The 16,941-nt window shown below is 45.3% G+C and overlaps 1 protein-coding gene across 5 annotated transcripts in view; it reads left to right on the top strand.

Moving 5' to 3' along the window:
• ASAP1 (ArfGAP with SH3 domain, ankyrin repeat and PH domain 1) overlaps positions 1-16,941 on the top strand; it is a 2,617,237-nt gene that overhangs the window by 1,872,493 nt on the left and 727,803 nt on the right. For all 5 annotated transcript variants that reach the window (XM_069621633.1, XM_069621635.1, XM_069621634.1 and 2 more), the window contains one exon: positions 15,184-15,412. In XM_069621633.1, the coding sequence (XP_069477734.1) occupies positions 15,184-15,412 (229 nt within the window). The remainder of the gene's footprint in view (positions 1-15,183; positions 15,413-16,941) is intronic.

Genomic DNA, 16,941 nt, shown 5'->3' with positions numbered 1-16,941 from the left:
CCCTCCCCCTTCCCTCTGGCAGTGTGAGACGACTGGCCTCAGCCACCCTCAAATCAGAACCTCGAGAGTCGTCCCATCGAATGCCATTCAACGGTTCAACGCAGGACAGCCCCGTACCATTCCAAGAACTGAGTCCCCTACCCCCTCCCAAGACCCTTATAGGTGTTGCTGAAATTCTCGAGTTTGCCAAACCCTTTATCTGCTTCTATGCCCTCCCCAGGCATCCTTTTCCTGCTCCGTCGTCTGGATCCTGTGCTGAAGCTTGCTCCCAGTGAAGGTCTATTCACTTCTGGGATTCCTGGTCCTTCCTTGGTGCTGGACCTTTCTGGAGCGGTTGGTTGTCGTTTTTCCTTGACTTCTTTGAATGGGCTATAGACCATTCCAATTCTCTATGTTCGGTCCGCTGGGTTGAAGGCAGAGTGGGTGGAGGCGAAGGATCCTCTTCCAACTCCAACAGGGCGAGACCCTGTTCACATGTGGTAATCGTCTGAGCTTTCCCTTGCCATTCGAAGGCCAGGTCGAAGGGGTGTAGCCATCTGTAACTGGTACCTTGGGCTCTTAGCAGGAAGAGAACCGTGCCCATTCTTCAGCGTTAGTTTAGGGTTGCTTGGGCCAAGTCCTGATATAACCCTATCTCCTTCCCATTAAACATGAGTTGGCCTACCTTCCGTGCTGCTGAGAGGATTCGCTCCTTCACTGTGTAGCTGTGCATTGCCACCAGGACATTTCTGGGTCTAGCGCCTGGCTCTGCTCGTTTGGGACCCACTCTGTGTATCCTATCGAATACCAAGTCCTCCGTCTCTGGCGCTTCTAGGAGATCCACAAAAATGCCCTTTACAGCTTGGGGCAGGTCTTATATCTTGGCAATATCTCTCTTGATCTCCTGGAGGCCCTTTGCCGAAAAAATCATCTTTAATGGGGCAACATCATGCACTATTTCTGCAATCTGCTGAGTCAGCTAGCTGATTTATTCGATGATGAACACAAAGTCCCAATGGATGTTACAAATTGGCCTCTCACCAGATGACATGATGATTTTCTTTTAGCATGAAACAACAGTTCTCAATCAACAAGCTTGCTAATTATCTTCTTTTAAAGTTTTATAGGGTTCTCAGCGTCCTCTCGGAGTATCCATTCCCTTGGATAATGATGTCTCTATATGTCATTGAGCGCCGCATTGTTTCTCAGGTCTCTCAGAAAAGTTCATAGGTCGATCTGTCTCCCAACAGACCCCTTTTGCAATGGCGGAGACGGGCTAAAAAACGGCGGTGTGGAAGGTTGCCCAGAGCAACCCCAGTGGTACATATTCTTTCAAAACCTTCCACCCATCGCTTTTGTGGTCCCAACAAGATGTGGACATTTCTTGATCAGGTAGTAGAATACCAAACTGACCAGTCTGTGTGCATTATCCGATGACTGGGGCATATGTGTTCCCCACACGGAACTCAGGAAGCTGAAGGATCTGCTCAATGATAACTGCAAGCAATCTTCTCACAATTGGACCACTCTTAGGATCTTGCAGAAAAAGATGAATGTCAGTAGTTCTCCCCACCAGCGCTGGATAAACTCGCAAGATGAACACGAAAACAGCAAGAATAATCCGTGAAACGTTGTCATAATTGCTTCCGAACAAATAGTCAGTAAGAAAGGAATCTGGGTACTGCTCCCTTTTCCAATCGTCGAACAGAAACTCCAAGTCTGGCATACTCTCCTTTACAATCAAGACTTAGGCATGTCTTAGTCCAATGTCAACAAACTCCTGTGGCTCAGGAACACAATACCTTCCCTTAACTCCTTTATAAATGACTGAAATGAGTGTCCTGAAATGTCCTGAAATAAGCCACAGTCAAATGAACCCTGTCTTTATTAAGCAGCTTCTGCGTCCTTCTTCCTCGTCATAGAGCTAGTCTGCACGTGCCTTGGTTCTTCCCCGATTCTTGCTTCTGATAGGTGTGGGTGTGCTTCAATATAGATCTTTCTGATGCTTGTTAATCTGCTTAGAATCACATGCTGTGCATATGGTCTGACATCCAGTGGAGTATTGCATCTTGTCTTTTGGGGACCGAAAGGGGATGTCGGCATGGGCGTGTCTGTAACACTATCCCTATTGTGACGTGTGTAGTACCCAAAATCCCTCACGCGCCGAGGTCCCTCAGATTGTTTTTTTCCGCCCAGATACTGGTTGCCCTTAGCAGAGCTCTTACTAGAGACATGGTTTATCTTTACCGAATTTTCACTTTATTCCCCGTTAAGTCACTTCGCCCAATAAGAACATCCACGACGAAGACTACGGGGGAATCATCTACGGCTGTGGGTTTCGGCGCCTAAAATCCGGCGTCCGGATTTCCACGTGGTTGGGCCCTCTGGCCGACCTATACAGTAGGGAGAGTGTGTTTGGGGTGGCCATATTGTTATCATTATGTCTTTCCTCCTTTCCACTGTTTTCCCTTTCGGTCTGGTCATCCTTCCCTTTTGCCATGGAAAAGACTCACTTTAGATTCTGCCCTGTGTGTAGGGTCAGATATCCTTGGAAGGACGAGCACAGGACGTGTAACGCCTGTTTCCCCCTAGAGCACGACGGTGTTCGGCGTGTAACCTCATTAAGCCTAAAACACTTAAGGATCGCTGTGTAAAGCGGTGGGCCGCCTACGGCATGTCACGCGTGGAGCCTTCCTCCCCTACCGCGACACCAGCGGAAAGTGACGGGGGTACTTCGGATGACCAAACGTCCAATGCGGATGTTACAGACCTTGAGGTGGACACTTCAAGGTCTGCCACGCCCGTCCCCGACCCTTCCAGGCTCGACTCTGGTCTTGCTACAGGGACCACACCCGGCGACAGGGGCGTACAATCGCATCGCACTAAACACACAACCCCTACGCTGTCTTCGACACCTTTCCCGAAAACTTCGACGGTTCCCTCGGATCGTTCAGATACAAAGCCTTCCCCCGCATACGCAGCAGCGTATGACGACTGGGCAAACAAAACCTAATAAAGGCGCTACTCCCCAAACGACACACGCTGAAGTTTTGGAACCAGAAACTTTGACGATTTCCAAGGCCTCTATAGGCCCGAAAACTACGACTAGGCCTCTACCCGGGAAACCGGCCGCTGGGCCTTCTGGTGCCACGGAAGGTGTTTCTGCTACCAACACATCATCGGAGGCTTTGTCTCACGACAATTCGGTTACTATCCGAAAAAGCATCGGTAGGATCACAGCGGTGGTGGGCCTTATTCCGGTTCCGCCGAAAGTTATGGGCCAATCCGCGGAAAAGTTTTCGACGGATTTGGGCCGCGATTCCAATGATACTTACGAGGATAGCCAAGAGCCCCTCTCAGACACCCTGAGAAGCTCCTCTCGATGCCATAGGGCGGAGAATGTTGTTTCTCCTCACCCAGAGAAATTTGAGGGGTGTATTGATCGGCTGGAGCACTTTATCGGGGCTTCTGATCAGCCTCTGCCGAAAAAGGCTCGGGTAGACCCTAACCTTCAAATACAAGATGTTCAGCCTCAGGTTTTCCATCAGGAAAACATGGTCCAGATGGACACATATAGGGACATCTATACTGAAGAAGAGTCCTCTTTTCTCGAAAATTATGAAGATCAACAGGCAACGGACAACTGGGAGGAAACCCAGCAGGAAGGGCAGGATCCTTGGTCACATTGGTCACATCAAGATCAGGACTATATTATATATAGTTTGTGCGTCGATTCTCCTCCGTCCACCCCGGCTCGCCAGCCCTCTCCTGTGGATGACCTAATGGCTTTCAACTCCATGTTGAAAAAAGCTGCAGAGTTCTTCAAAATTGCCACTCAAGAGGCTTTGCCTGAGCAGGATTTTGTGAAGGACATTGTTAAAGAAAAACCTGCAGCAAGTCAATACATTCCCCTCCTTAATTCTGTTAAGAGGCGAATATCTCCATCTTTAGTCACACCTGCCCAGACAAGGGCCGTGAACCCGAGAGTCAAAAAGTTATTTCGGCCCTCTCCCACCGACCCTCTGTATATTAAAGGGCATGCCATCCCGGACTCACTGGTAGCGACCACCACTCGTAAGAGGGAAGGGGTTCCCCTTGCCACGGGAGAGTCACCTCCGGACAAGGAGTCCAAGAAATTGTATGCCTTAGGCAAACGTGTCACGTTAGCAGCTGCTTATACTCGGGTTGCTAACAACTCTACGCTATTAGCAAGCTATGCTGATGCCCAATGGAACTTGCTCCAAGAAGGCCTCCAAGAGCAAGAGGTTCCTGAACCAGCCAGAACAATGCTTCTCGCCATTGTTTCGGAGGGAAAACTGGTTAATCAGAATGTGGTGAATAACACCCTGGACACTGCAAAGACAGCAGGCAGGTCTCTTGCACATGGTACTCTTCTAAAAAGACACGCATGGCTGCGCACGTCCGGCTTCAGGCCTGAGACCCAGACCTCTCTTATTAACAAACCCATTGAAGAGACTAACCTCTTCGGGAAAGCGGTTAAAGAAGCGTTGGAGACTGCCAAGAAGGAGCACGAGACTAAGTCTTTGTTAGGCAGAAACCTGTGCAGTTCCCTTAGGGACCACTCAAAAGGCTTAAGACTACAGGTGTTGGCAGTAATCACAATTGGTAGCAGTCTGTACCACCCAGATTTACCTGGTAGCAGTGGGTGAGCAGCCAGACTTCTCTCAAGAAGAGTTACAGTATACAATATAGGTACCAAAATACAGTAGCACAAGCAAACACTGACCAGAGCTTGGGTATAAAAGTATATAATTATTTATTTAAAAACACACTTTGTAAAATACACCAACACTAATATGGAAAGCAAGTTCAAACACAGTCACTATTAATATATATACATCCCTGATCACTTATTGAACAAGTCTTAGTTAAAACACCACTCATTTTCAGACAGAGGTGAGCACTTAACCTAAGATGGCACTCCAATAAGTTAATGAAAAAGGGAGGGAAAAAGGCATAATTAGGAACATACACAATACCAACACTTTAGGAGAACCAGAGCAAGTCAGAAAAGGCAGAGTCTACTGAGGAGCAAAAAAGTCTTAGGCCAGGCCAACGCTTGGTGAGAGCAAGGCGAAATGTGTCCAAGATCACACAGTTGAATAGTACTTTTAAAGAGTCTTTGCAAAGAGTTCAAAAAGGGTTGGATCAAGTCAGGAAAAGTTAGTTAGTAGGTCCCAAGTCACTCCAGGATAGAAAGTCAAGGATTTACGGGACACCTTGAACAGTCTGTTGCAAGAGAGACCAGGCGGGACTCAGTACCTGAAATGGTAAGAAAGCTCCAGCATTGTTCCTGGCAGCGGGTGCAAGTTGGTGCTTCGTCCAGGGGAAGAGGAGATCTCGACGTGGAGGAAAGCTGGAGGTCGTTGCACTGCCAGGGAAGAAACCAGCCGCAGAGTTTCCGGTTAAAAGGTACTACCCTTTTATTCGCGGTAGTGGTGAAGCGTGACTATCCGGCTGCCGGGGTGCTTGGCACGGGCTATTCGACCACGAGACGATCCAGGAAGGCGAAAAGAGGGTGAACTGGTTATCCCCACCAGCTCATAGGAAGAAGACTCACCAGGATGAAGATCTTCTCTGTCGTTGGGAAGTGGTGAGACGGTTCAGCAGGGCTCCACCGGTGGTGTTGTCGTTGCAGGTCGGCTCAACTTCTCCCTCTTTGGATTCTTTGGTCCTGTAGCGACTTCTGAAGTTCCAGTACCCAAAGCCCTGCCTTTATGCAGAAAACCCCCATTCATCAGTCCTAGCTGTCACTCAAACATGCTAAGTGGTGAGCCGGGCGGCTCACCACTGGGCCAATTATGCAAGAGTGCGACTTGAGTTGCCGAGGCAACTCAGTCCAGGGTGCCTAAACCCACCTCCCACACATCCTGTAGACCCAGACAGAGTGGCACCACTTTTGGAGGCTTCTGTGGAGAAGCCCGCCAAAAAGTGGAACAAAGGGCTCGACTTGGGTTGGAGTTACAGAGGCGAACACAAACGCCATTTTAAAACCGAGTCCTGGCAAAGACTCAACCGGGCAATAAATATTAAATAAATAACCCGGCGCTATCTTTAACATTGCACCAAAAGTGGTGCGTATAAAATGAATGGGAAAATCCCATAGGAAATATTCCGGTGGAATATTTCGCGTGGTAACCACTGGCACCAGCCAGAAACTCGACGAGGGGGGACTGCACAGTGCTCCCTCGAAAAAAAGACCCAGGGGCAATCTAATTACCCCTACCAGTACTTCCACAATATGATGGTTTGTACTGGTTCTGTTCACAATTTAAGACTAGTAAAGTCAATGATAACTTTACATGCCCTGGAAGACAGCAGTCAGTCCCAGGGTATGAAGTCTATGTTTGGGGGTCACTATGACACCCCTGTGTTACTGCACTGAGGGCGCTGTGTAACACACCTACCAGAAATACATGAAACCCTATGGAGTAAAAGACCCCATAGCCCATTAAACACATTACAAAGTCAAAGGATATCTCAAATCATGTCTAAGCATGGGTTGAAAAAAAGAGTCTCACTCTTAGTAGGAGAAAAAAATAAACAAGCAAAGCTGCTGGGGGACTCACTAGGTTTGGGCAGAGAATTCTCCCTAACAGCCTTTGCACCAGATTACACAGAAACTCTCCTCCCAGAGGGGCAATAATTCTCAGCGGTCCTTTCGAGGACAAGCCCGTGCCGGTCAGAACAACTGCGGCATGGGTAACTTCAACACAAATCAATGTTCCAGAAGCCCTACCTACTACCCCCCAAGGGGTCAGAAATGCGGCAAAAAGGTAGAGGCAGAGGCCCCAATCCCAGAGGAGCCTCAGCCTCAGGTCAGAAATGACCACCAAGTCCAGGTCCCCTCCCATGTCTCCCCGGTCGGGGGGCGATTAACATCTTTCCTCAAGCCATGGGAGGAGATAACTTCAGACCGGTGGGTCTTATAGACGGTCACCCACGGTTATTGTGTGGAATTCGCCCGACCTCCACAGACCTCCACAGTTCAGACCGCCGCGATCACGACGCCTTTCACCGGACCATCTGCAAATCCTGTCAGCGCACAGAAAATACCTAAGGTTCATGATTCAGGACACACACTACTAGTTCAAAGTACTCCCCTTCGGCATCGCCTCAGCGCCAAGGGTTTTTACCAAAGTCCTGGCAGTGGCAGCAGCACACCTGTGCAGACTATCAGTCCCAGTTTACCCTTACCTCGACGACTGGCTCATCACGGGGGACTCGTTCGACACTTGTTTTTCGAACACCCAAAAAACAGTAGATCTCCTCTTCAGCCTGAGGTTTTCAATCAACGAAAAGGAATCCAGCTTAGTCCGCAGCCACCAAGTAAAAGCTTCTGGGAGCGTTAATTCGGAAGGAAGACAGCCTTTTCTTCACCTCCAGCGAGAGGGTTCAGAACATGCTCTCTCAGGTTCCTCAATATGTAGCCAGTCGGGAGGTGACGGTACGCAAAGCCATGCGATTGCTAGGGATGATGGCGCATGCATATACTTGGTTCCCCGCGCACGGCTGCGCATCCGTCCCATGCAAGAGTGGCTCAACAGCCAGTGGGGTCAAGCCAGCGGACAATGGGAAGATCTGTTAGTTGTCTTGCCAGCCCTCGTTCTCTCTCTGCAGTGGTGGTCAAGAGAAAACCTCTTGAAGGGGAAGACCTTCACCACCCCTGCAGTGGAAGCCACTCTTACGACAGACTCATCTCTCACGGGGTGGGGTGCTCACCTGCTACAGCAGACGGCACACTGAGTGTGGTCCCCTCAGGTAGCGTCCAATCACACAAACTTACTGGAGCTACTGGTGGTGTTCAAAGCCTTTCAGGGACAACTGCAAGGGAAGACAGTGCTGACCCTAACCGACAGCACTACAGCAATGTATTACTTGAACAAACAGGGGGGCACTCACTCCCCAGGGCTATCCAAGCTGTCCCAGAACATTTGCATATGGGCTCTCAAACACAAAAGGTTTCTGTTGTCCCAACATGTTCCAGGGGAACTCAATCTTCTGGCAGATGTACTCAGCAGAGATTTTCCTCTGCCAGAAGAATACGAATGGCAGCTGCACGAAGACATTGTGTCCAACGACTTCGCAGAATGGGGTTTCCAGAGATTGACCTGTTCGCTACTCAGGAGAACGCCCAATGCCAAGACTACGCCTCCAGGTACCCTCAGAACCGATCCAAGGGGAACGGCCTCTGGATAACTTGGTCGGGGAAATTTGTCTACGCTTCCCCCCAAACCCCCCCTGACTCCCCTTCTCAACAAGATAGTGCACAAGATGCACCAGGAACCAGTTACCATGATTCTGGTGGCCCCCATGTGGGCTCCTCAACCCTGGTTCGCTCACCTGATGGAGATGTCCCTCTCCCCTCCAGTCAAACTGCCCTGCCCGTACAACATGTTGTCTCAGGACAGAGGGGGACCCTCCACCCATGCCCACAAACTCTGAATTTACCAGCCTGGCTCCTGAGATCATAGAGTTTGGACACCTGCAACTCCCTCAGAGATGCATGGACATACTCAGGGAAGCGAGAAAGCCTAATACACGTTATTGCTATGCCAACAAATGGAAACGGTTTGTCATCTGGTGCAATTCCAAGGGCGTCAATCCCATCGATTGCTCACCCTCCCACATTGTGTTGTATCTAACCCATGTGTTGGACACTGAGTTAGTCTTCAATTCCAAAAAGGTTCATCTGGCTGTGTTGTCAGCCTACACCACATCACAGCAAAAAGTATTGTGGTGGAAGATACCAGTAATTAAAGCCTTTATGGAAGGGGTTAAGAGGATGTATCCTCCCATCTCTCATCCAGCCCCTGGGTGGGATCTGAATGTGGTTTTGACCAGGCTCATGGGAGCTCCCTTTGAGCCTATGCATAAAGCAAGTCTGAAAGACCTGACTTATAAGACAGCCTTCCTTGTGGCTATCACTTCTATCAGAAGGGTAAGCAAACTACAGGCTCTTTCTGTTTTATACCCCTTTGTTACAGTCTACAAAGATAAGGTAGGGATAGTGTTACAGACACGCCTATGCCGACGTCCCCTTTCGGTCCCCGAAAAACAAGATGCAATACTCCACGGTTACCACTGGATGTCGGACCATATGCACAGCATGTGAATCTAAGCAGATACAATCATCAGAAATGCTTTTACGGTAAGTAATGCATGTCATATGTCACTAAAGAATATCCAAGTGCGTTTGCCTCGCACCTTAACTGGAGATGGTGTAGTGTCCTTTACCAAGAAGGGGCCTTTGCGCGTGCCACCTTCTAGCAAAAGATTGCAAATTATGAGCGTATTTACGGGAAGCAATTTGGAAATGCAAAGCTGATCATCTCCGGTTGTTGTAGCATCTCCTTCTGTGTTCTGCGCTACCCCATAAACTTGTCGCTTGAGCTGATCTGAAATGACAAAGATACTTGAAATCATACTCGTAGGGTAATCACTTGGCTCCTTTCCTCACAATTCTACTGTTGGCTAGCCATCACTTCTAATACTAGATGAAGGTGCGAAAGGTATCCTCATTTGCCTCCTTGTCATTCTTTTTTAACACAAAATGGTGTTTTAAATCTGACTGATTTCTTAATTTACACAATGCCAATGATAGGCAACATACCAATTTTTCCTACAGGGTCACTTTCAATTCGACTACTCTCTCTTTAAGCAAGCTGTCGGGTCTTTTCGCAGACTTTGTCCGTCTGCTGGTGATATGTCAATGAAAACCTGTGCTTTCAGCAACAGGCTTGTGTTCAGACTTTTTCTTAACACAAAATAAGGGTCATTACCTGGTTTGCAATAATTCCGATATTCTCCATATTAAAAATACCTTTTATACTAAAGATTTTGCTTACGTCGAATACGCATGAATCCCTAGAAAGAGTCATACCTTCTCCATATATACAGAAGTTTCCATGTGAAAAAGCTAGGAGAATTTATATTTGGTTTAAACTAATTCAATTTCCTACCTTAGAGCAGATACAATATCGATATTCTTCAATCATGTCGATTACTAAGGTCACTTGTCGGTTTTGTATGCCAACGGAGTAGCAAGAAACCCTAAAACATTTAGTTGTATATTGTCCTTATTTCGAACAGGACCGATGTAAATTGTTGGGTCTTTATTACCCGGAGGCCACTATCCTAGCGCGCCAATCCTTCTGGGAAAGACGTATCACTGGAGAAAGTACACAATTGCTTTTGACACCAACTAGACTTCTGTTCAAACTTGAACCTTTGATGTAGTTTAATTATGTCATATCTGAATGATTGTTTCTTTAACTGAATCGTTGGTAAAATCTTGCTCTAAAGTTACACACTAGGGACGCATTGCATGTTATGTTCAGCTGTCCTAGTACTGCTGTGAATTACAGGGTAGTAAACTAGAAGAAGTGGTTCAGATGATTTCATCAACAGTTTACAATCTGTATTAGTCGGTGAAAATCGCTTGATTTATTGTTGTAGGCTCTTTAACGTGTTCTTATTGTCTAAGGAAGTTGTGGTATCAACTGTATGTCACACCGTCTAATTTCTAGCTTTTTGAGATCAACAGCTTGGTTTATCCAAATTCTCGTTGTGATGACAAATGCACCTAGATGATTTATGTTTTACTTATGGTGCTTGTTTTGTCCACTGTCTTTATCAAATTGTTTGTACAATATATGGTCTGGCAATTGCCTGTACTATAATGGTGTTATCAAGAAATGTGTTATTTAAGCAATATGACCCCATAGTTAGAGGCCCGAGCGAAGCGAGGGCCTTAACGAAGGCCCCGGGGCATTACCAGAGTCGGTAATGCCCCCGCCGCAAGGGTCATATTGCTATTAGTATCCCGGCCCGCAATATTTGCATGACCGGGGTACTAAAAGCAATTTTTTTCTGTCCCGAAATGCTGCAGCGTTTCGGGACAGAAAAAAAACGACCAAGAAAATGGCCGCTGCCATGGAAAGGGAAAACGGAGTCCGTTTACCCTTTCCATGGCGGTCATCGGGAGCGGACGCGCTGGGAACACATGTGTTCCCAGCGCGTCAGCTCCAAGAAAAAGGTAAGTGGGGTTGGGAGGGGGAAAAACGATGGCCCCGCTCCGAGTTTCCACACGGCTGGAGACTTCCCTCGTCCCCCGCCGGGGACGCAGAAACAAGAGGGTAAGTTGGGGTGGGGGAGCGGGTGGGAGGGAGGAGAGGGAAGGGAAAAAAAATACTTACCGGAGTCCCGGGCGGGGGGCGAAGGCAGCCTCTCAGCCGCGGGGAGGCCCCGCTTCTAGCCTCCCCGCTTGTTTATTTGGATTTTTAAGAATGTTTTATGTAGGGAAACTGCTATTTTTTTTATACTTTCTGATTATGGATTGAAATGGTTATCTTTTATCATAATGTATTCTGACTTTGATAAAGAAATTGTAAAGGTCTATTTGTAAACCAAACACAAATAAACAACAAAAAAAATATTTTTTTGCTGCACTGCTAGCGTCTGGGTGTGTACACAGTCCAATTTTAATTCACTTTAAAAAGGGACATACTACTATTCTCATATACCTGTATTCATTTCAGACTTGCAGCATGTTGATACTTATCAATATGCAAATGCTAAGACACCCTTAAGCCTTGAAATATCTCCTCTAATCGTGCGCAAGGTATGCCCACAATAAACCTTTAACAAACGGTACACTTTACTATCTAAACTGAAACGTATTCTACTATATTTGGAATGAACCAATTCTCTGCACTCACTGTGGGGAGGTTCTCTCTAAATACATGTGCAGGGTAGTGTAGCTGCCAGCACCATCCTTAATAAGGCTACAGGCATCACCAGTTTACCAGTGTTTGTCTTGTCGCCACAATGCCTCAGAGGGGTTTAAAGAACACCCTCCCCGTGTCCACAAGTCTTTCTTATCTTAGACACTTCCCTTTAATCTGTCCTCATTAAGTTCTAAACAAAAAATAATTACAACAGTTTAAACACATTCATCATTATCATACTTTCATTTATCAAACATATTAAATAATATAATCGCTTCTATACATACAACACCATCTTTACTTCCTTGTCTACTTTCTCAATTTCGACAATAGCATACAGAGATTCCACAAAAAACAGCTTCCCACCTTCCCACCTTCCCACGCACAGTCAGATAGTCCACAATTATCACCAAACAATAACTGTCATAATCTCCCTTGGTTTAGTCCACATTTGAGATTGTACCTAAGAAAGAGGGCTGATTAATCCATGAAATAATTTCCCTCACTCCCCGACTAACCCCACAAATTTTCCGCGATGTTTATTATTAACTTAGTGACTGTTGGGTGTGATCGCCCTAGTGCGACAGGGCCTTTGTGAATGTCGGGTCATGTTTTTTAGGTGTTCTTATAATGCGCATATTTTTATGTTTTCTATATATTGATTAAAATATGTTTAATTTGTGTAACTCTGTCTAAGTGAATTATGCCAGTTATTGTTTGGTGATAATTGTGGACTATCTGACTCTGCGTGGAAAGGCAGGCAGTTGTTTTTTGTGCAATCTCTGCATCCTATTGTTAAAATTTTCCTCCTCCACACAGCCCCCGAAAAAAAGAGGACTACTATACTCTGTATGATGTATTCCTACTTTATCAATTTCTACATAAAATAAAATCTGCTCTTTTGGTATAAGCTGCACATTCAAGGCTACTTGAAGTTATAGTGCCTCAACAAGCCTGTCTAATAATACTGCGTATTGCACCAGAGTGCCGTCCGCTCTGAGGTAGTCCCTCCTTTTCCAAGTTGCTAGTCCTACGTGCACTGACGTCACATAGGCGGAGTCACTGTACACTATCACTTCCTGGTCTGCATGATTCTCGAACGTGACAACACCACTAATTCTGCAGCCTGTGCCGAAAAAAATAGACGGTAGTAGTGTATTTATCAATACTTCAAACTATCCATTGGCCATGTGCTTTACCACAGAGGCACCTGCATATCTTTGTCCATCATTTTGATTGATTCTTGAAGAACCGTCAATAAAAAAAATCTCCTCAAATGCCACTGCATCTTCCTTCACCCTTGGGACCTCATCATAGCACTCCCCATAGTTTGAACATTCATGTGCGTGCTCACCCTTTGCCAGTGGTTCCAATACAAACATGGCAGGATTCACTATTCTGCATCTGGCTATTTTAATCGCTGGATTCGATATGACCGCCTCATAGTCAAAAGCCCTTTGCGACGTCCACATTTTAACAGTGTACACAACGATTGTCAGAACTGTTCACATGAGCATTAGCCCTTACTACTGGGTTCAGAATCCCTCTATTATATGTAAGAAGTTTGTACATCATATTAAAACAAATACACTTTTTGTTCTACAGACACTCTTCATTGGACCATCCCTCCTATAAATGCTATAATAGGTTCATTTTTGTTTAAGTAATGCATTCCTGGTGTTTTGAGCATACTATGCCTTTACCAGTAAACAAAATCGTCACACTCAATTTGGTCCTTAAATCTTGACATATGTCTGCCTTAACCATAACAATGAAAGTTCAACCATGTCCCTCTCTTATACATGCGCGTGCTACACACATGTCCAGTAAACGCAAAAAGATCTGCCTCTTATATTATTGTGAACCCTCAGTGTCCTCATAAGTATTGGTAAGCGGCACTAATAACATTGATCATATTCAAATCTCTCATTAAACCATCTTATTGTGGATACATTCTTATCCTTGTGTCTATAAACAGGATTCCCTCCATCAATAGTGACTCCTCATTTTATAAGTCCTTATTTTTCTCACATTTGTGCTTTGCTTATCCCTCCCCATGCAACTACTATGTTAAGACATCTGCTACATTCTCGTCACTTGTCTACTACAGTTTGATTCTGGGCGACTCCATCTCTGTTCTGCTGCAACTATGCATGTGGGTTTGAAGTCTTCCCTCTCAAAATTGATCATTGTACACAACTTCTTCACATAAAAACAAAATAACCTGTCATACCACCATGTCCAATATATAAACAAAAGTCTCCTCGTCTATACTCCCTGCGTCCCTTGATTATAATTCGATATGCTCTGAAACCCACCTTGGTTATTCTATAAGCGCTCCTAATTATTCTGCAAGTCCCTATCCTGAAAGCTTCCCTTTCCCCATGGTGCAAATCCACTATTTTCTTTTGATACTTCAAAATGCTACAGCACAACTTAGTAATTTTACCAGTGGTCAAGTAGCATACCGCAGGTGGGTCAAAGAGACGGCACCCTAGCGAGGAAGTTAATAGAGTATGGAGCTGCTCAGCAGATATGAACTACCTGAGCCTGGCCCAGAGACTGGTAATACAATGACCCAAGCTAAAGTGGAGGTCCAAGCACCCCCTCGCCCTTTTAGAAGAATTCTTGAGACTTTTTCCAATCCCGAAAGGTGTTGACCATGGAAACCTTGATCAACATACTTAACTGACAACGGTTCGGGAAACTCACAAAACCTGCACCCAATGGCAAAGGTTGTCGATTGGACTGTTGAGTTGGACCAGATGGAAACAAGTCTCTGTAAGGGGAGAGGCTACTGTATTTTGATTTTGATTAAAGACTGTATCTGGATAATCAAGAGCCTTTTCCCTGGGTTCCCCTATGAGCCAGTCACTTTAGCAAACCCGGGTGTGGGACTAAAACACAAAAGGGGGGGCTCAGAAGGAGGGCCTCCTGTAGAAGCAAGCTGATTTTTAGTTTCCTTGTTGATCATCTTCTCTCTTTGAGTTATTCCTACACTTGTCCTGTCCGCAACATACTTCCAGAAAAACCCTAAATAAATTCTTGATTTAGACATCAATCTTGGTCTTATGTTCGCCCGGGCCAGAGGCCACCACCTACCCATCCCACCTACCCACCCCTGCACCCTGCCGGTGCTTTCTGTGATGCATATCTGTTTTCTGTTTGTTTAAATGTCCAAATTGAACCTCTAGCTACAGCGATTTCATAAGTTGAGCAATGTATTGGAGAATAATTTCATTCTTTGTAAAAGAAAATTACTAGAAGGAAGTAATTTGTACTACTCATATGCAGCTGGGAAAGTGGAGGCTATCAAGCACATTGCTTTTTTCATAGTTTTCAGGAGGTTGCTTACAAATAAAATAGTTTTGATATATTTATTTTTTAAGTCAGTGATAACGTATAAACCAATAAATAGATCAGTATCACAATTTGAGTTTTTATCTTCCTGTAGCCCAGCCCAATCAAGAAAGAACGTTCGCCAAGACCACAAAGCTTTTGTCATTCTTCTAGTCTTTCTCCTCAAGAAAAACTGTCACTACCTGGATTTAGTACTCTGAGAGAGAAACAGAGACTTTCATATGGAGCATTTACCAACCAGATGTTTATATCTACAAGCACAGACTCTCCAATGTCTCCAACAGCAGATGCTCCAGCACTTCCTCCCAGAAATACTGGAAAAGGTACGTCCATTGTTTAGTTCTCACCTGTAAAGAAAACTAATGTATTATTTTGAATGGATTGTGTCCTCCCACGGATTCCTCATCTTAAATATTTATTCTCCTGCTTTGCAGCTCTCAGAAACCTTTTTCTCAGCAGGGGACCTAGTGCACACCGGTGTTGATGGTCATCTTGTCATGACAGGATGTGATGATGCGGGCTCAAATAGCACTCTAATCGCCCATTGACCTCCGTTCCCTTTTTCTGCATGCCCTGCATGCTACTCGCGAACTTCGCCTCAGACGCATTTCTTTCAAGAATTCCTGTCAACTCCGAAACTCTTAGGTTTTCAAAAAGTGCAGTGATTGTGGTGCAAAAATGTCACTCGCTGATCCTGTGAGTTTCTGTGGTGCCTATGCACCGGCCACATTGTGGCGGATTGTGGCTCGAGTCAAGTTATGACACTTAAGGGAGAGAGCCTCCAAATTGTCCCTTGCTTGTTTGTCTTCGAAGTCCCCAAGTGCGACACCGTCGAAGCACAGACCCAATGAAAAAAGCACAACAGTGATAAATTGCCAGAGAAAGAGAAAAAAACGGTCAAAACAACACTGAGATCTCATTCGAGGAGCAACTCCCTTCATTCCTCTTCTTCCTTATCAAAGAAGAAAAGGAAGGAAGCATTCATCCAGATTCATCTTCAGAAATACAGGTACATTTACCAGGGGAAGAATTTTGAATCAAAATGATGCAGGTCTTTGAGAAGTCGAGCCAGCCTGTTCTCGCTTCCTTTGGCAAAAGGACCAATGATCCCACTGCAACCGACAAGGCCAGTAGGGACTCAGTTCACCAACCACCTCATGCGCCAAAGAGCCCTTGACAGTTGAAATCGATACGAGGACTGTCGACTCCACTGACGACATTGGCAGCTGATGCGTTCTTGAACGTTCCGTTGGCTCCAAGTGCACCATTGTTGTCTTAAAAGTTCCCTCAAGTATATTTTTTTTATTTCTTTTTATTTTATTGTGTATACAGTTTAAACACACTAATACACAAAATATATTTCATAAAAAATTTAAGAAAAGAAAAAAAACTATAAATATAGATATGACACAGGTTTTTACATAAGAAAACAGAATAACTCTTATAAAATAGTAGGTAAAATATAGTAGGAAAGTCTCACATGGTTCCTACATTTAGCTAGATAAAAAAGTAAATGGATCAACACATTGGTATATGGTACAAGGGGCATTAATATGTTAATACATTTCCTTACATCAAACAGATGTCATCAAGATGATCATATATACATGCATATGACCAAAGAAGGGAACACCAAAGTCATCATACCCATTTATACCTCAGATTTTATGGAGTTCCTCCAATAGTTTAGTATCAGCCTCAAACGTTCTCAATTTCACATCTGCACATTTCCATACCTTTGTTATGGCAATAGTTTTTCTACGGCTCAGAGTAATAACCTTTGTAGATAGAACTCATTCCATTACATCTTGTTAATTGAATGCCTAGCTGATTCCACTTCCCGTCTATTACA

Source organism: Ambystoma mexicanum, chromosome 5q, assembly GCF_040938575.1.
Source record: "Ambystoma mexicanum isolate Mex_15411 chromosome 5q, UKY_AmexF1_1, whole genome shotgun sequence".
Taxonomy (NCBI): domain Eukaryota; kingdom Metazoa; phylum Chordata; class Amphibia; order Caudata; family Ambystomatidae; genus Ambystoma; species Ambystoma mexicanum.
The sequence above is the reverse complement of the archived record's forward strand: the minus strand, read 5'-3'. Positions and strand labels throughout refer to the sequence as shown.